The sequence below is a fragment of the Syngnathus leptorhynchus genome, chromosome 1 (assembly GCF_054491065.1).
Source record: "Syngnathus leptorhynchus isolate UIUO chromosome 1, UIUO_Slep, whole genome shotgun sequence".
NCBI lineage: Eukaryota > Metazoa > Chordata > Actinopteri > Syngnathiformes > Syngnathidae > Syngnathus > Syngnathus leptorhynchus.
In genome coordinates, this window is record NC_141195.1 from 8,041,761 (window position 1) to 8,062,342 (window position 20,582).

Sequence of the window (20,582 nt, forward strand, 5' to 3'; positions counted from 1 at the left end):
ATTTCACATATTCAGCTTTAACATAAACTGTTTGGAATATTCTGTACATTACTTTAAATGCACTTTTGATGTGCGGAGATTTACAAAAAAAAAAAAGAAAAAGCATCACAGCTTAGAGGCGTAGCTTGCCTGAGGCAAATTAAGCAAATACATCCTCAACCCTTTATTTAAAATAAAAATCTTTTTTTTGTACAAAACACTTAAAAAGTAAGGACATTTTGATTTGAAATTCTATACAGCAAACACATTAAACCCAGTGCAAAGAGAACAATTCATACTTTAATTTCTCCTTCACAGAATGACACACACACTATGTATTATACACAATTGAAGTTTACATCAAATCAGGTGTTCCAAACATGCTAGCAAGCCAATCAATTAAAAAAAAGAGAGCTTTAGCTCTCATATTTTCCTTTTGTAGGATGTAATGTGAAGAAATGAGGCTCATGCTGGGATATAACGTTGCATACTGATCTTCCATATTGTGTTAGCATGAGCACTGTGCCAATGTGAACAGACCATGTGGTTTACAGACCATGAACAAAACATGGCAATAATCACTGGCCTTGTATGATCTGTATTTCCATGTTTTTGTTGTACTTCTTTCACATTGTGGCCAAGTCTGGCTTGTACTCCCCAAGAAAAAGACTAATCCCAGAGCTGATTGAGATCTTGGAATTTGAAAGTTTCCATGATCTACAGAGCTCCATCTTTTTGCATACAGCTAAACAAGAGAGATGTTTTGAGACGACTACTGATTAAAAGGAAAAACTTCCTAATCCGCGCAAGGGTCAGATTTGCCAAAAGACATACTGGCACAGAGCGAGGAAATAAGAAATATATTACAAATCCCGCGCAGGAACAACCCTAAAGCCTTCTTGTAAAACATCCGAATAGTTTGTGGGAGACCTCGGTGGTCCATCCCGGCTTTGTGGCTGAGGCTTTCCCGGAAACACGCACATTGATGTTGGATCGAGTTCTCCTATTAGCTGTCTTTTTCTCCTGAGTTTGGCCTTCAAGCGGCCATTAAATAAGCGCCTTTGATTCATCTAAACCTCATGACCACGAGGTATTTGCCTTTGACCTTGCTAGATGTCCTCCAGTTTAAAAGGGAAGTCTTCCAGTTAATTAGTAATACACTTCAGTGTCGGGTTGGCGCAGCACTTGAATTATTCATTTGTACATATCGTCGGTGTCGGGCGGAAGCCGTGAAGTTTCAAACTGACAACTTCACAGGAACTTGAAAAAACGCCAGCTTGTTTTGCGTTCCGAGGCAATTTAATTCAAGTTGAATTAAAGCTTCTTATTGCTATTGCACACTTACACTACCTAAAAAATGTAATATACTAAAATAAAAATAAAAACCCGCTGACATTGATTAAAAACTGTAAAAAACACCTTTGAAAACTTCACAAAAGCAAACGACTCCTGGGCTGCACTCTTTGCTGGGCCACCTTCCATGCGCTCCCTCCTTTTCTGGCGAAGGCGCGCCCCGAGCGAGTATCCCGGCCGAGGCAACGGGCTCCCCGGCTGAAGCTTAGTAATTAAGTTGCGTTCAAGAGCAGCAGTGTTTGGCTGTGATCATATGTTTCCAAGTTATTTTCATTGCTTTAAATTGACTAAAATTGCATAAGATTTACAGACAAGGATTGATTTGTGAAAAAAATAATAATTTGACCATATTTGGACATGAGGTTTCCGCTGGACAGCGACGATATATTTTTGGGATTTTAAAAGGTTTGGGTGTTGTAATCCCTTATTCAAAGAGATGAACAATTGCATTGCATCACAAATGCTAATATAAGAACATTCTAGGCTACCCTGTTGTCAACTAGAAACATCCTAGCACATTGTAGCCCAGGATTCCATGATGAGCCACTACTTTACCAGGAGCTTTTTCTTTTTTTATCAACTGCCACTTTTTTTCATGTTCCTTTGTGATCAGGAATGTATAAGCAAGGTTAAGAGTTGACCCAACGTGCGAGTTCAACACAAGCCATTAACTTTTGAGATGAACGAAACCAGACTCAGGTCCTTCCACACACACATTTTGGCGTTAGCCAGTGATACATGCACTGTAATAGACAGCACTGCTAGCATCAGAAAGAGCAGATATAAGAGGGCTGACTCCCTCTTCGCTGCCGCCATCTCTGTCAGCGCTGCTAACGCCACCGCTACCACGCCAGATCAGGACTTTGGACCCAACCCCACCTTGTCCATAGGCTTCCTCTCGGTTTCTCGCAGTATTCACGTACTGGTCCAATTCATGCCTGTCCACCTCCGACCAGAATTCAGCGGAAGAAGTAGGCCCCATGTGAGGAGCTGAGTCCGCATTGGATGGGTCTGTTATATGCACAGGGGGAAGGAAGGATGAGCAGGAAGTTGGGGAGGGCTCAGGAGGAGGTGAAAGCTGGCCCAGGTGAGTCGGGGGGAAAGTAGAGGCTGCGCTGCTGTACATTTGGCCGTAGTAGCTGACAGGAAGGGAGCCTTGGTGGGGTTTGATTGTCTCGTGGAGGCTGATTGAGGGCTGGGGATAGGAGACGGAGTCATGGGGAGGTGGTCCGCATTTCATGGGACTCCTCAAGGCGATATGGCGGCCCGGGGTTTGCGCTGGGTTCATCCGCGAACCACTTGAAGGAACCGGGCTCATACTGGAAGCCATGTTTGATTCCAGCGAGGCCATTCTGGGATTCCGACCTGCACTCAATGGGTTCGCTCCCACGTTCATTCCTGGACTCGGACTCTGTGCGGGCGCACCGTGCATGGAGTTGAGGTGGTTGCCATAGTGATGGCTGTAATGTGGATTATGGTGATGAGGATGGTGGTAGCTGTTCCAGCCTCCCATTCCTGCATCCTCCTGTGCATGCTGGGGGAAGAAGACTGGTTCACTTGCTCCGTTTTCCAGAACATCCAGAGGGGACATCTCCGGGGTGGGCAGGCCGTAACTTTCCAGTTCCTGGTGCCCCGGTGCCTGGAGGTCCCTGAAGTGGCCCAGAGAAGGTAGCAGGTGGTGGGAGTGGTGGTTGTGGTGAGACACGTGTCCGTACGGAGAGTTTCCAGAGATGCCTTCTCCACCCAGGGGGACCATGGGATGACCCACGCCATGGCTCTGAGCCAAACTGTGAAGCAGGAGCCCAGGTTCGACACGCTTGAGCTTCTTTGTGGTTTTCTTGCGCCGAGGCCGGTACTTGTAGTTTGGATGATCCTGGAGATGCTGAAGGCGCAGACGTTCCGCTTCCTCTACAAAGGGACGCTTCTCTGTGGAATTGAGCGCCTTCCACGATTGGCCTGATAGACAGGGAGAGTGGAGAGTTAAAATTGATCGCATGATTGATATGCAGAGTGACAAGCGGTCGGTTAGGCTGAGAGACTAGAGCACTAGTTAAGGTTTCGGGGAAGACGGTGGCTTGGCTTTTGCAAAAAATGCTCTCTGGCAAAATAAAAAGAAAAGAAAAAGCAGATTATCTCAGCGGGATGTGTGGATTGAACTGTGATCTCCTTGGCAAAATCAGCTGTTTTGTTGACCCACTCATCCGCTCTCTTGCCATCGACCTATCTGTCATCTGATTTCCTCCTTGGCATGCTCACAAAATGACTGAGACCTGCTTTAACCCTCACAAAGTACTCACACTCCAATCGCCAGTGTTAAACCGATGAACTGACTTATTACAGCTAGAATAATAAACCAAGATAATTAAATTGCTTAAATTGACGGTTGGTAATCATTACTTTTATAGTTTGACACTATATCACCTACACTGAGTAACCAAGAAATGGGAAAAGGCTATACAGTAAATACATATTTATTTCCATTGAGAATACTCAATGCAAAATGTATCGTAGTGTGAAAAGGAAAACTAAATAATAAAATAAAAATGTATACTGACAATTTTTTCGCTTTATTTGGGCGGTTTTAAAAAGTTATATGAAGAGAAGTCATACGGTATGTATAAATGAAAGCCCTGTATACTGTCAGAGAGGATTCCTTCATTCATATGTTTGCTCTAAACAATTTCATTGAAAGCTGTGCCCTGCCACAAAGGTGACACCCAACAGTGCACCATATTTTATATGGCGTCCCGACGCCCGGCGAGATCCAATTTGCAGCGGTTTTGTGGTCAAGCCTTTGACTAAACGCTGACATTTATGACATAATGAGCACATGGACGCTGCGCAAAGTTAATTGATGCTCTGCTGCGACGTTTTAAGATAAAGAACCTACACAAAATCTTTTTAATGATAGCTGATTATGCTACTTGTCCCCTTCAAAACAATAAAAAATGATGTATGCTATATATCTATATATATCTATATCGATAGATATACATCGACATTTTTAAACTTGACACAAAAATATATCTAGTGTATTGTCAATTGAATTGCTAAGATTTGTAATGTCATCTAAACATGCATAAAAAAATCTGTATCTTTTTTTTGTTGATCGTTAAATCTGAGATGCAGCAAACTGCCTGTAAACATACGGGATACTACTCTGCAAAAGCTTAAGGTGACTCTAAAACTTCTTTTATATTAGAAATGCTATAATGATTACATATAACTTTTTTTTAATTGCTTGATTAGAATAAAATTAGAAAGCACGAATGAACGGGAATGGAATAAATGTTTCCAATCAAACAGTACCCTAAAGCATGCCGTAAAAGTGTAATTCAAGTATGAATGTTTTGGGGGTCATTTCTTATTATTTTACACTTGCAGTTATGCTGTCCCGAGTTCCTTAATAAGGTGCTTTAAAAAACACTTTTCATTTCATAAAAGTAAAGGTTACCAGGTGAAATGAGACCATTAAACTGCATTTATTTACGAGTATGGAGTTTAAAAAAAAAAAAAAAGTAAAAAAACAATTTACAGTTTTATGAATTGTCTGAACTGAAAAGGATTTACAGCATTGGACGTTATCAGTCAAATTTGAAACGTGAACATTCCAAGCAAACATTTCAGAGACGATCGTTGTCTTACCGAGCATCTTGCTGAGCACAGCGTTGTGCAGGTCCGGGTTCTGCAACGCGAGTCGTTTCCTCTCATCTTTAGCCCACACCATGAAGGCATTCATGGGCCTCCGGATCCTCTGCTCGGCCCCCACACCTTTGCCATTGCCCGAGACCCCCGCCAGATCTGGACTCTGGCCCCTTTCTGTGAGAAGGCCCCTGGGCTCTGCTCTCCTGCTGCCTCCGTGGTCGCTGGGAGAGCTGCAGTCTCCAGAGATGTTCTGCTCAAAACCCATTTCAAGATCAGAAGCAGGACTTGGGGTCCTTGAGGCCCACGCTGGGTTCACAAGGGACACCTGGCCGGGATGCTGCAGAGCCCCCCGAGACAAGCTGGGCTTGGTTAAATTCATTCCAGAACAGGAATACTTGCTGTCTACTTTGATTTTAGTCCAAGTTGAATTCTGCAAATGTCTGTCTCAGTTTGTTGGCTTGCAAAGATTTGGGGATAAGCGCGCTCGCGTTCAGATGAAGGGGAGACGGATTGGGAGAGTGTGATGGATTTGGACCACAAATCCCAAGTACAAACATGGAGATCCGATAGGGGCGGGGCAATGGGACGGAAAGCAAAATATTCCTCAGAAGATATTCCACCAAGTTTCTGCTTTTCCCACTGCCTTTGCTTTGAAGCGACTGCTTTGCTGGTTCTGAACTGTCTGACTCACTTGCTCGCATCTGTCCTTCCCGTGAGGAACTTTGAGAACTTGTGGCTGGAGTTCGCCGACCCACGCTGAGCATATTTTTATATGTATATATATATATATATATATATACACACACACAGTTGCACGCACGCACGCGCACACACCAAAGGCCAATGACACGCACTCATAGATGTGAATTTAACCAATGAGATGCCCGGAAGGCCCCTGGAAGGGGAGTGGACAAGTGTGTGCTAGCGTGTGTATGTATGTGTGTGTGTGTGTGCTTGAGGAAACGGTGGCAGTCGCAGAGGAGGAAAGAGGGGGAGGCAAACTTTTTAGGACCACCAGAACTCTTCCAAGCAACCGCCCCCCCCCCCCCCCCCCACGCCCTGCTTTCCTCCATCCTTCACACACACACACACACACACACACACACACACACACACACACACACACACACACACACACACACACACACACACACACTGCCCACTGTTCAGGGGAGATGTAATCAGAGAGGTTCCATTGTTCCTGCCCAACCGAGAATTGACAGTCTCACACACCTCAGTACACACATTCAAGACACACACATTACAAATCAAAGTGCACGCACACACACACACACACACACACACACACACACACACACACACACACACACACGGATGTACAGTATGTGCTTGCAGTGGAACCTGTCAAATGTCTTTGAAGTAGCATGATTTAAAATTTGACCAACACTCCAGCCATTGAAATGTCCATAAAAAGCCAGAACACATTTTTGTCACAGTCTGCATTGTTGTTCAGGTTTCTCTCAGAGGGCCGTGACTGCGAAACCTCAATGTTTAAGCACCCCATCATATCATCTAAATTGATGTATGACTAGTTGAAGTCTAGGATGATAGTTGATTTGTACAAGTTAGTTTAAAAATGGATTTTGTCAAATAAAAAAAAATGCAATATATATTATTCATTCACTTTAGATAGGTTTAAGGGCCACTTGAACCTGTACTGGACTCAAATATACGGAATAAAAAGAATTGCGGTAAATACTCGACATGCCTTCCGTGTACTAGCATGAATCGACAGTGCGTGTGATTAGTGACTGAGGCTTCGACGCAACAACAACAGGCGTTATTATGGTTGCAATTTGTAGATGGCATTATCACTTATGTTGCTTCCCACGTGTCTGTCACTGACTCGCAACCTCACAAAAATATACTGATGATGACAGCCTTTGCATAAGTCTGCTGACAATGTTAAGGCGCAATGTCTGTTGCTGGCGGTGCTCGCGTAGGTTCCTCAGATGTCATTGGGGGTCAAGTGCACGGTACAACAGCGATGGAGGCCAAGAAAGGCTTTGCTGCTACAAATCTAGCCAGATGAAGGTATCAAAGCACCTGTTCTGCAAGCGTAAACAAGTCGGTATTTCCGACATGAGTCTTCCACAGCCAGTCAGATTAAACAAAAGCTACCCGGATAAAGTTCAGCCTCACTCTGACCCGAATCGTCCGACGTGTCAGATTTTTGGACACGTAGAAACAAAGATGGCAGGACGTCATTTCTAAACCGGATCGGGATGGAGGACAGAAGTTTATACAGCTACAGTTTAAGAACATGAAAGTGAAAAACGACTTGAAATGTAAAGCAAAATACTTTGATAAGATTTATTATTTCCTTTTCTGTGATTCTATAAATGTATAATATTATGAGCATTGGCTGTTCTAGCAAGAATGACTTTGTGGGCCGCTAGTAAAAAAAAAAAAATTAACTGGGCACTAAACTTTTGACATTTCCATTTCCTTCGTGCACTCGAGAATGAACACGTTCGCATAGCATGCTCACACCAACTTCAGAACATCCACACGGTACTAAATTAATAACCTCAGTTTGCTGTTTTAGAACAATAAGAAATATATTCTATAATTTAACGTCACAAATGAAAGTACGTTCATTTGTAAGGAATTAAAGTTGGGGATGATTTTGAAAATACAATTCTACAAATGTGGGGGACTTGAGTCGTCTTATGTTGCTATTTTATGACTTGCAATTTGCTTGGCGAAAAGAAAACAAAAGACTCAATTTAGCTCAATCAATCCGTCAGTCTTTGTTTGTTGATGACACCACGGCATCAATAACTGGCACTCTGATGAATTACAACCAATTGAGCTTAATTCTGGAACAAATTTAAAAGTCCACTTTAGAAAGGATGTTTTAAGTTGACTGGACACTATTTTGGACACTGAAAATCTCAAAATATTGCTTTCAAGTCATCAAGAGACCACTCAAGTTGAATATGGCAGGATATGTGTGTGTGTCTGCCATGGACACTCCCTCAGCCTTCTCCACAGTGAAATGGCAAACGCACGGTAACACACACACACATATGGCTCCGGGGGGTGTTGCAGTGGCGTCTCGCAGCCTACTGGCTTGACCACCAGGAAGTACCCCTCCTAACAGACGCTGTGTGTGTGTGTTCAGAAAAAAAGTCTCAGCATTTCACTTTTTTTTTTGTGTGCATTTTTTTCCCTTTTCAATTAAATCTGCACAGTCATCTCTAAATAAGAACTTTCCAACTGAATATAAGTATGCTACAGTATTGTACAGGTGTCAAACTCAAGGCCAGGAGCATTTTGGATAATGCTGAGCAAACATTTGAAAAATGATTGATAGTTGAACAAACTATTCTCCTTTAACTTTTGGCTTCCGAACTAGCCATCCATCAATTATAATAATATAATGAGACATTTACATCGTTTTCACCATCCTAAGATTGGCAACAGTAACGCCACCACAAATATTAGTTTGACCCTTTGTCTTTATCGGATGTCCTTGCGAACAGATATGTTTTTTACATCAAGTTAAGACAGACTTTGTAACATATTGTGTTGAAACAAACATAAGTGTGCGTGTGTCTGGAACCACACCTTTGGGTTCAAGGAAATTTGGCATCAACTGTAGACTTGGTGGCTAGAGAGGAGACGGAATCAAGGAGGGAGGACGAAGCAAAAAGCCAGTAAGTGCTGATACACTCGAACCACACGCACACACACATAGAAGCACATTAACACGCACGCACACGGACGTGGGGACACAATGGCATCGTCAAGCGGGCGTGTTTACTTGTGTGAGTGTGAACGTGTTTATGTGTGGGAGAGGTCATGTTCACACACACGTCTATTTTTGAATGCACTGAGTGAGGGAAGTGTGTGTGATGATGGATTGAGACACACATACACACTTCCAGCGCAGGTCGCCACGGGAATCCCCCCACCCCACCGACACTATCACCCACTGACACATGCGCATTGTTCTGCAGTGGAACCTCCTACAAGCGTATAAACAAGTTCACCGCTGTTTGACGAAACTAAAGTGTAAAAATGTTTGCACTTGGGAGTTGGAAGACATTTGCGTCACGATAGTATCACCTACTGGTGTTTTTTAGGTACTGATGCGTGCCGCATGCGTCTTTTGGTTTGTGGTTGACTTGTTTGATACTCGAGGTTAGTTATGAAACAGGAAAAAAAAAACATCTACTAACTCACCAATCTGATTTTTATTTTGTTATTTAAAAAAAGCCTATGACTGGTAAATTGTATTGTATTGCTCATTGCATACTGCTCATAAGTTTGTTTTATACGGTTATTATCATAGTGCTTGATAGAGACACGGCTGGTACCTTTTGGTGAGGACAAGAATTGTGAGAACTTTTGTCCAGAAAATGTCGATTTCCAATTTTCACCTTTGACTTTGTGGTTGCAGTCAAACAGCGCATCAATATTGGTCAGGAGGCAGGCCGCAAACATTCAATATAGTTTAATTCATTTGTTAAACACTGCAGAATCCTTAATTACCTCCATTTTTTTTTTCCTGTTCATGTTAGCAAGAAATGTTGTAAATTCTGTAAAGATAATGTCAACTAGTTTTAGAGAATTGATTATGATTAATGGTTAGGAATCACATCTTTAGATGATATTCTACTACTAAATTAACATCGCAACTGTTGTATTGGCAAATTTTGTCACATTGTGTCAACGTCTTATCTTATTTTAATTTCTGAGAGGAAATACGTGGTGAGTCTTTTGTATTGAACACAGATGTGGATGGAGTTGCTCACGTAGGCATCGAAAGGACGGCGGCAGGCGTGTAATGTTTCACGTATTCGCTCTTTGTTTCTCAGGCAAACTGTAGCCTGTTTAGTCTGCACATGTCCACTTATCGTTCATTTCACCAACTTTCTACTCTGGACTCGACTTTCTGTAAACTCCCTACATTTCTCACTCCTGTTTAGTTTCCGCCGCCACGCGAATATCTGTGGCCCATCGAGCGAGCGTTTCCGAACAAGAAGAGAAAGCGAGATTGGAGCGAGGAGGAGGAGACGTTGGATTGTTTGCTACTACGAAGGCAGCGGGCCCGGAGGTGAAGTGTTGTTTCTTTTTTCTCTTTGTGGTGTGCCAGTCACGTCTATTTTTTTTCTTTTGTGGCCAGCCTGTGGGAACTGCTGAATGAGATGGAGTGATTCCTCAAGTCAATGCTATCAGGCTGAGACACACTCAAACAGTGGTGTGGGGTGCAGAGGACACCGGAGAGCAGGATGGGCTGACTTTGGGATCGGCAAGCTGCAAAGGAACGTCATCTTGATAACAGCCTAAAGCAACAATCAGACAATCTAGCCTTTACTGACTGACTCGACTTTTTATTTTTTTTACACAAGAACCTATAACTTCTTTTCTAGTTATACAAATAGAATTAATATGTTCCAGAGGTAAACTGTTATCAGCATTAAACGTTTATTAAATGTACAGCCAGTTTGAAGTTTGATAAGAATGAAAAAAACATCAACTGTTAAAGGACCCAGATAAGAGATTGACAAGGGAGCTTTATTGAGAATGAGCGATAACCGTGTATTTCTATTGTGTATCAATATTTCCATCATGTCACTGTCTTAATTCACTGTATTGTGAAGACTTCAAACAAGACTAGGGATGATATGAAGAATCAAAACAGTATTAAAAATCAGGATGATATTGTCTGTCCATTGGTCAGGTAGCCTGCTAAATTGATCATATCGATCATTGTTTGATAAATGGGGCTGACATAAGTGGCAGAGTTTTGAGTTACTCGTGGGTGTTCAGTTTTTCAATCTGAGTTTGTTCAGTTGGGAGTTTAATGGAACTTACTTTACTGCGTCTATGTCCTATGAGTCATCTGGAAATAAATAAAAAAGGATTTTCCTTGCGGCCGAATAAAGATTCTACAGTACGTAGCTATTTAACTAAATAGGCTGACAAACCTATACAAATGCAAGACTCAACTTCTAAACCGCATGTTTTTTTTTGGGATTGTTGTCCTGCTCAGACCTAAAGTTGTGTACCAGATGACCGAGCGTGAGACGTCAAGATTTAGTGTTCAGTGTCTTTCATTGGATGAAGGCGAGATGGGAAAAATCCCGAGAATTTTTCTTTAATTGTTTCGTCATGTCACATGTAGCTAGCTAGCTCGGTGGTCTCGCAAGATATTCCAGTGAGTTCTTTACATGCTGCGGCTAATTTAACGCATTATGACTTATGGCCTACCACTTCCCAAATCATATACTTTTTTTTTTTTTTTTTTTTTCAGTTTCCTCCTTCAAAAGTATCTTGCGGTTAGATTCACTTAGAATAATCCATTATGTTTTGGTCACATTTACAGTATAATTTCGGTTAGAGCAGTAAATAATAACGCCATGTTACAAACCAGATGGCAGAATGTTCGTTAGAACACATGAAAGAATTTGCCTCCAATCGCAAATTGCTTGTGACATTTGGACAAAAAGACAAAATGTTCCAGCTCCACGAACGCCGCCGGTAGTGTCAACGTATTGACAACATAACCACAGCAGCATGAGGACTTCCAAAACATGAAATCAGTCAAACAAGTGAATGAAGCATGATAGTTTCACTTCAAGTTTGGATATGTTTACATTCCAACAAGAAATATTTACCGTTGTTGTAGTTCTACGATGATTTCATCGTGAAACAATTTACAACATATATATTTAAAACTGTTTACTAAAACACACACAATGACAAATAAAGAAAAGTTTTAGGACTGCAGCAAACAGTGAAAGCCTTCCAGGAGGTATCTGGCCTACAAAAAATTACCCCAAGAGTACAGCGAAGATTAATCCAGATGAACACATCTTCTCAGAAAAAGAACATCAGTAAGCAACATGCTGGGGCTGTTTTGTTCCTTCGGGACCTGGACAACTTGTTGTGGTTGATAGAGCCATGAATTCTACTCTCTTCCATAAAATCAGTTCCTAAACTCAAGCCGAAGCTCACTTGAATTCTTCAGCAGAATAACAATCAAAAACACACCAAGCAAGTCAACCTATGAATAGCTTTAAAAAGATCAAAACATAACTTGAACTTTAGAGTGGCCTAGTCAAAGTATGGACTTGAATCCAAGTGAAATGCTAAAAAGGCCGTGCATACTTGAAAGCCCTCCAGTTTTGTGCCAAAAATATCACCATATTGATGTGAAAGATTCATTGCCAGTTATAAAAAAAATGGTTGAGTTCATTTGTTGCTGCTGACCCAATCAGTTATCAAGTTTGGGGGCAAGTACTTTAAATAAAATCCGTTCGAAAACTGCATTTTGAGTTATGCTGTTGTAATATTTACAGTTGTTTCATGGCCTTAAACTTTTTTTTAACTTTACTATAATCCATTTGAGTTTTGGCTCAAGTTAAATCTTTTTTGTTTTTAAAGACTTTTAGAATGAGAAGACAAATTATGTGAAGACCAATTATCAATTTAGTTGCCCTTTGTTTTTGTTTTACTATTACCAGTTGTTTATTTATATTTCTTCCGCAGCAGACTACGGTCTAAGTCTATCCTAGTTGACTTTGGGCAAGTGGTGGGAAACACTGTGGACTGGGCGCCACTTAGTCGCAGTGAGTCAACTTATATTAGTTGTCATATTAATACAATTGAGAAGGAACACATCTTCTCATCGTTGAAGGATGACTTCCCAATCAGCTTTCAGCTTTGGGGAAAGCAGAGTTGACTGAGGACAACAAACAAGTGACAGCGAACTCAGAGGCTCCGCTTCAGTCACCACACACTTGGCACACAAGTGTTCTTGTGGTTGCTGCAACTATGCAGACAATGTCAAAAATTGCATGTGTGTGTGTGTGTGTGTGTGTGTGTGTGTGTGTGTGTGTGTGTGTGTGTGTGAGGTCTATAAGACTTGCATGCAAGTTTGTTTGTGACCCCACACGGAGTCTATAATGCTTATGTTGATGTCAGTGGTTTTGTATCACTCTGTGTACAAAATACAGGAAAAAAATCTGGACTGCTTGTCAAATGGTCCAAACATACATACACAATATTTTGCACAAAAATCCGGTTTTGGGAATGTAGAACGAAGGTGGATGGATGAATAGACTTTCTAAATTATATATCTTGAAAAATTAAACGGAGGAGGATCCTTTAAAAACAGTTGACATGAGCATTGTGTCTAAAAAACAAAACAAAAAAAAAACACACGCAAACACACATGGCCACACACATACAGTACATACAAGTACATCTCTTAAGTGTGTTTGAGTGAAAGAGTGTGTGCGTGCTATGGCCAATTACACACATTTTCTGCATCCCACTATTGTCCTGCCGCACTTTGTTCACGCAGTGTAAATACACTTACAAGCTGGCACACGTAAAACGTGTTTATACAAACCTATAGAGTGTGTGCATGTGTGTTTGCGCTCGTGTGCCTGTGCACGTTTTGTAGAAGAAAGGCAGTTTCTGGGAATTGTGCTGCTGCCGCACTGACGGCTAACTGCAGAGAGCAGGTTTTTTTTTGTTTTTTTTTTACAAGGAGAGAGATTAGAGCAGGTTTTCAACACCGCATGTCCCTCAAATCACACCCCCTCATTTGACCTATATGCACCGTTTCTTGCTAACATACACACTCGAACACGATAATGAGGGCAGGCATGCTGAAAAGGGACAAAGCCTGTTACTTCAAGACGAACCTGATTGAAAGTGACAAAAACTTACCAGAGCTACCGCATGGCGCATGGCAAAATGTGCAGTGCAACCTCCAAGGTCAAACGCAATTTATTCCGGGATGTTGGTCACCTTTCGATTTGTTCATACCTCAAAATAATTTTCCCATAGAAACTAATATGTGTGGTGTAATCTAGTATGATGTTATGCTTGAATGCATACTGCTACGCTGTTCCATGTTTTTTTTGCTGAAGCTAGAGAAAACAGTCGACAGAAAGTGTGCAACAACCCTTTTTTTTTTTTTTTAACTGGCTCATACGCAAAATACAGTGACTGTATTTCCATCTGGAAAATGCAAATCTTTCCTTCCTGCAATGCTGTTCGTGTAGCATGGTACGTAGTCGCTCGTCAACACGTTGAAAATGTGACATGGTGCATAAATGATGTCCCACCCTCAGACAGGAAAAAGCTAAAGTCTCCTTCTATGTTCAAGCTGTAAATAACAGTCGTCAATTTTAAAAACTACAACATCTTACCCAAGTCAGGGATTGATCTTGAGACGTCCGTGCTTTGTGTTACCTGCAACGACGTGAAGAGAAGTCTGGGCAACAAACTGGTCATGTGACATCCAGACTGAAATTGCTGGACACATTTGCAATCATTGAGGAAGAATGCAGCCCACAATAGCTATAAAGGCTCCATCCATCCTCCAGAGAGGACACTTCCTGTCTGACATCATGAACACAATCCGCTGAATAGACTGGGGGGGCAGGCGGCGGCAGGTCGGTTTGGGTGGAGGACAATTCCTGGTGCCCAGGTTATGGTCCGGCGGCGGCACATTAAAGACAGCAGACACTTCCTGCTTGGTTGACTCAATTGCAGAGACTCCATAGATCTCGTTGAAGTAGAGAAGCACTTCCTGGCGTCAGAGGTGACTTTGAATGACTCCATAGATCACAGGGAAAGTCCACTTCCTGAATTGTGCCACTGATAACTGGAATAAACACTTCCTGCTCCAGGTGGCTCCAATGTGCTATTACATTGTTCTGGTTCGGTACAAATCAAATGATATAAGCATGTGTATGTTTAATACAGAGAAAAATCAACTCGCTTGTCACGACAAAAATGTATGTGTAAAAATATGACCAATTAAAAATAAATGAATAAGGTTTACTTTGTCATATGTGGTTTCTGGCAGGGCCAACCATGGTTGACTGGTGAAGAATGTGGCCTGCAATTAATCAAGAGGCCCCAAATGTGATTCCCCTATTGTAGCTCATCCTAGGGAGCCCAGCTAAAATTTTAGATGAATTCCCTGGGGGAAAAAAAAGGAAATTAACTATATGTACTTGTAAATAGACAATCAACATTGTTTTTGAAATTTATGCATTTCACCAAATGCTGTGGCTCCACTCCTGCAGTATTCATTTTAGTAGTAGTTTGTGATGTGAGGCTCCCTTAGTCCAAAAACAAATGCAATGTTTCTATCAACAATATTCACCTTTCAGTAGTGTGTCACTCTCTAAAAGCATGTACAGTGACCATTTTTGTAGGTGATTACTGTATCCCCCAAAAAATCAAGAAAAGAAATGTTATCTTAACCAAAAAGAAAACAACACAATTTATTCCTCTGCATTTTGGAAAATAAAAGACAAGAAATTTATCCGTATAATTTTTCTTTTATAATTTTGCATTTCATTCAACAAGAATCATAGTAAATTTGTTTTTATTATTTTAATGTTTTGTATCGTAAATTTGTCTGTTAAGTACCAATCATGCGGTTTATAATTCATTATGACCACATCACCATAATCACCATTCATTATAAATTCATTATGAGCGAAATAAAATACAATTTCTTCGTACGTCTAAGGTTTATTTTTTACCTTCAACAAAGTCAGCATGTGAAATATGATCAGAAAGCAGGAAACACTGACATCTAGCGGATATAGTGAATACATGCGCATCTCAAATACTCGTTGCCAAATTTAGGCAACACTGACATCTAGCGGACATATGTGCACATCTCAATCGTATTCGTTGCTGGCTTCACGATTCATCCCAAATAACGCAACTTCAAACTTTTAACAGTAATAACAATATTGATACTCACACCGGTATTAATGTCAATTTATCACTTTACAGGTGTCGAAAAACCCCCGCCACTAAGCAGGATATAAACTACAAGTCCCAGCATGCACCTGCGGTTTAGACGACAATGCCGCAGCTGGGCGCGACTCGCGGGGCACACGGCCAGCCAAAAAGGAGTCACCGTGGACACTTGTCTTCCACATTCATGAAACATCTGAACGCCCAGACTTGACAGTCCACTCGACATGTGCACAAACGGAGAAGTGGCACGCATCGGCAGAAAACTTGACAAGATGGTCCACAAGAACAACACGGTGAGTATCCGTCTCTCAAATATAAAAAAGCTGACATCAGCAATAAGGGATGCAGAGTACAAAATCACTTGCACGTGTAATCAATGTTCACCCAAAATACAATTTATAGGTGGAAAAAACAAAAAAATAGATATTAAAAAAAAAACAAGCCAACAGATAAATCTGTGTCCCAACCTTTGGGACTAAAGCACATTGCAGTCCATATGCAGAAAATGTATTTCTTAGATTAATATTTTTAGTTCTGTTATAAATTCATCAATAAAATTGCTATATTCATGCTACAATTTGTTTCTCAGCTCAAGTGTCTCATTGAAGCTGAAATGACTGATTAAAACAGTAAAACCGCTGTCTGAATATTATGTGATTTGTCCCAAAATGTAACGTTCAAATGTCTTTAAAGGGGACTGTGAGATGTGATCTGAGACCAACAATGGACCGGAACAGTTTTACATCAGACGTAGCAAATTCCAAGTGGAATATTTTCCATATTCCAACAGTCTGAGATGCAAGCCAGGTTGATAACACATGGAATTCAGTGTCAAAAATGTCTTGCAGGATGGCGCTCTGGAACTGCTGAAGGAATTGAAGAACATGACAATGTCTCTGGAAACCCTGCAGGTTGATTTTAATTTAATGATCAATTATTCACTGGCGGCAGCATGTTTTACGAGTGGGTTTAGTGTGGTAATCTCTGCTCTGACCTTTCGATGTTGACTTTGCATGTTCTATCAGTCAAGAACTTAACAAAGCTCGGATGTATGAAGATGTTTTTGAATGTTTAAACCTGGCTGAAAACTTGTGAAACACACCAGGTCTGGCATAAACATTCATAAAATGTTCATATAAAATTCATGTAATGTCATTTGTCCAGTCTACCAGAGTTGGAATGTCGGTGAATGTTGTAAGAAAACTAAGTTCAGACGAGGAAGTACAGGATCTGGCCAAAGTGCTCATCAAGTCCTGGAAGAAATTAATAGGTGTGTGTTTTTGCAGTGGAACCTCTAGAGTCAAAATGACTTGCAATCCTTTATGTAAATCTAAAGGCCAGTAAGGAGAAGGAGCCAGATGGATGGTGTTTGTATGTGCTTTATGTATACAGCTCACATAATAACTATTTTTGATGATCTTATTTTCATCTTGTCAGGGAATGACCTAGCCAATTGTAATATTTAAAAAAAAAAATAATAATAACTGCGTCACATGAGCCCTGCTCCAAAATGCAAGGCATTCAACTTTGGAGGTTCCCCTATATTTACAAAGATTATAAATCTTCCTGTATTTAAAAGATGGAGAAGGATAAATTGTTTTCATGTGGTTGTCAGATGGCTCTAAGGGGAAGTCAGAAAAGAAGAATGACGCCTCTCCCGTGAGGACAACTTCCACATCCAAGGACTCGAGCAGCAGTGAGAATAGGTGCGTCGTATAATCGTAATGTCTCGTTGTTATTATGTCACATTATACAAGTTGTTGGATGCAAATACGAAACAAAATTAGCATTAGCCGCTAGGGATTTGTCAACACTAAAGGTTGCTGGTTATAAATTTCACTGACGACAACATCACTGGAGAACCTTGGAGCTTTGTCACACTGATTTCATAGTTGAGAGTGGTTCTGCTTCCCTTTGTGTTTTTTTTTTTTTTTTAACCATAAAAACAAGGTTTGTGCTTTCATGTCATGGTACTGTGTGACATAACTGGAGAACTTTGGAGCTTTGTCACACTAACTTCATGGTTGAGAGTGGTTCTTCTTCCCTTTGTGTTTTTTTTTTAACCATAAAAACAAGGTTTGTGCTTTTATGTCATGGTACTGTGTGACAAGCTGTTAGGTGCTAATTTGTGATCATTTTTTAAAAAATACAGCAGCAAGAAGTACTCGATAATCGGTACATCATTCCCGGCCATTCCCCTCACCACAGACACTGTTCGGATTAAATCTCGAGAATTGTTGGTGGCGGCGCTACAAACTGCTGGTGAGGGCTAATTTTCTTTGCCAATATTTCACCCATCCATCAAATTATTTGAATTGTATTATTTGAATTTTATTAGAGAAAACTAATTATCCTGCATGATTTGTAATTCACAAATTTGCATTTAGGAGTCAATTTTAAAAGAGGTCTAAAAATACAAAATCTTTTTTTTTCTCAGATGACTACAAGAGCTTTGGAGTAGATTGCAGCCTACTTGCCGCGCAAATTGAGGAACATATCCTTCTTTTTGACTCCATTGTTAGGAGAAAGTTACAATGGTGTTGCATGAGATAAATACAAAATATATCAAATGTATATTTGGCACTGCAATCAATAATCGCCACTGTTCCTAAGCTTGGAACGTGAGGGATTTGATGTCCTTGACAGCCGGGGCGCTCACAGATCTTCGAGGATTTCAAGTCGGTAGACATGAAGTACAAAGCCCGTCTACGGAGTAGAATCTCCAACCTGAAAGACCAGAAGAACCCGGACCTGCGGCGTAACGTTCTGTGTGGAAACATCTCCACTCAGCGCATTGCCTCCATGACGTCGGAGGTCCGATTGCCTAGCGACCACTGCTTGGACATGCCGTGTGGGTTTTGCACATGTATGTCTGCGCGTGTTTCTGCTGGAGCAGGAGATGGCGAGCGCAGAGCTGAAGAAGATCAGAGAGACTTTGACCAAAGAGTCCATTCGGGAGCATCAGCTGTCCAAAGTGGGCGGGAGCAAGACTGACATGTTTGTGTGCAAAAAGTGTCAGGGCAAGGACTGCACATATACACAGGTAAGAAGTACACACACACACACACACACACGCACGCACTGTAAATCTGCACATCTGTCTGTTTTGTGCTCCAATCATTGCTATGCATGGATGTGTGCTTTTTTTTTTTTTAAGGTGCAAACTCGCAGTGCTGACGAGCCAATGACAACTTTTGTCGTGTGTAACAACTGTGGCAACCGATGGAAGGTAAACGCATCATAGTCATGTTTCCCCACATCAGTGAGATTTTTACTTGACTGTAGAAAAACCAAGCGATTGAACATATAAACAAACCAAAGTCAAAGGTTTGGAAGGAAAAAAAGGTCATAGGTCAATGCAGTTTAAACAGTTACAAGGTCTTATCTCGTGCCATCACCTTAATTGTATTCTATTATATTTCACATAAATAACATAAATGACATTAGCAGTTTATTTATACCAAAGCAATAGCAGACGGAACTAAAAACACCTTTCTATTAACAAAATAGCCGTACCTTGTATACTAAATAAACCAATATAAGTTGATGTATCATAATTAAGCATATTTTTTGTGTATTATTTATCCGATTTTTTTTTTTTTTCCAAAAATATTTATGAGGCTCTTTTTGAACACAAGAGTAATGAATTAATGAACCCTCTGTATTGCAAATACGACGATAAGCGGTTCGCAAAATGGATGGATTGGTCATAATAATAAAATACCAGCTTCCCCATCAGGTGGCAGCAGAGTCCAAACATTCATGTCTTTTTTTTCTTTTTTTGCTTCCTATATGCTGCCACTCTTAACTTTCATCCATTAATTTCCTATACTGCTTGGATTATATCCGTGTATCCTACTAAAATAAATCCGCCACTTTATAGAGCAGCAATAGATTCACATCTCCACATTAAAAACAAAATAATCTGATGATCTTGATATTAGAAATGGAGCCAGCAATCAAGACTCATGCTATTTGCTGCTGTAATTGAATCCTTTGTATTCACCCAGGGCATCATGAATAGTAATTAAGTTACAATTTTAGTAATATGTGGTTGATGGAAAACAAGTATTGAGAGACGAGAACTCATTTTCTACTCTTTTCTTATTTCTTCTATCTGACAAAGATTTATATTTTTTGTGTTTTTTTTTGTCTTTCAGTTCTTCTAAGGAAATTTAGTGAACTGTGCCATCATGATGTCAAACAAGCAGCTGAATTTTTGGTTTGAAGGATCGCTTTACTTTTTCTAACATTTCTAAAAGAAAAGTAAATGTACAGCATGTATAATATATTTAAGAAACTAAAGATGGGATACCTGGAGGAAAAAAGTACAAGTTTGTATTTGTTGGTATTTTTGTTTTAATATGAAGTAGCACGATGATCGAAATCAAATCTCCTCCAGTTGTTAAGCTATGAGGGTTTTGTGGACTCTCAGAATGTGTTCTCGTTTATTTTGCACACAATGTTGACCAATATTGTGCCCAATAAAGTTGAATTACTGCAAAATCCGGATGCTGATTCAATTATAAGTCCATTCATACCAGTATTTGTATTTCTACTTATGTACAAAGTGCGCTAATTTTTGGCATCCGGCAGCATTATTTGGAGTACACCTTGCCTAGGTCAGGAAGCTTCAGTGGAAAACTAGTCACTCACTAGTGGATGAGAGCGGGTGACACTTGTCTGTTTGTTGTGGAAACACGGCTGAGCTTCTTTCCATACATGAGCGTGGGGAAGAGGCGGGTACCTGGCTGGGGTCCTGTGTGATGTCAGGGAGGCATCTTGGAACTAAACACTTGGAGGTCGCACGGTTCTGACGGAACCCAGGGGCT

At 40.8% G+C, this 20,582-nt stretch overlaps 2 protein-coding genes across 4 annotated transcripts; one reads left to right on the forward strand and one right to left on the reverse strand.

The window, feature by feature from the left end:
- Nucleotides 1-1,441: 1,441 nt before the first annotated feature.
- On the reverse strand, nucleotides 1,442-14,586 carry sox18 (SRY-box transcription factor 18). 2 transcript variants are annotated; one of them, XM_085913051.1, is made up of 3 exons: nucleotides 14,218-14,586; nucleotides 4,978-5,227; nucleotides 1,442-3,288 (listed from the first exon to the last, which is right to left on the reverse strand). In XM_085913051.1, exons 1-3 carry the CDS (start codon nucleotides 14,257-14,259, stop codon nucleotides 2,057-2,059), a joined length of 1,524 nt encoding a protein of 507 aa, XP_085769177.1. In that variant the 5' UTR covers nucleotides 14,260-14,586; the 3' UTR covers nucleotides 1,442-2,056. The 2 variants fall into 2 exon arrangements, with proteins under 2 accessions (XP_085769177.1, XP_085769169.1); XM_085913043.1 differs by lacking the exon at nucleotides 14,218-14,586 and having other exon boundaries at nucleotides 4,978-5,356.
- A 1,270-nt stretch (nucleotides 14,587-15,856) lies between these two features.
- Nucleotides 15,857-20,256, forward strand: tcea2 (transcription elongation factor A (SII), 2). Of its 2 annotated transcripts, none has more exons than XM_085912869.1 (10): nucleotides 15,857-16,043; nucleotides 16,599-16,661; nucleotides 16,915-17,020; nucleotides 17,366-17,456; nucleotides 17,903-18,012; nucleotides 18,188-18,242; nucleotides 18,408-18,564; nucleotides 18,647-18,793; nucleotides 18,908-18,979; nucleotides 19,911-20,256. In XM_085912869.1, exons 1-10 carry the CDS (start codon nucleotides 15,975-15,977, stop codon nucleotides 19,917-19,919), a joined length of 879 nt encoding a protein of 292 aa, XP_085768995.1. In that variant the 5' UTR covers nucleotides 15,857-15,974; the 3' UTR covers nucleotides 19,920-20,256. The 2 variants fall into 2 exon arrangements, with proteins under 2 accessions (XP_085768995.1, XP_085769005.1); XM_085912879.1 differs by having other exon boundaries at nucleotides 17,906-18,012.
- The last annotated feature ends 326 nt before the right edge of the window (nucleotides 20,257-20,582 follow it).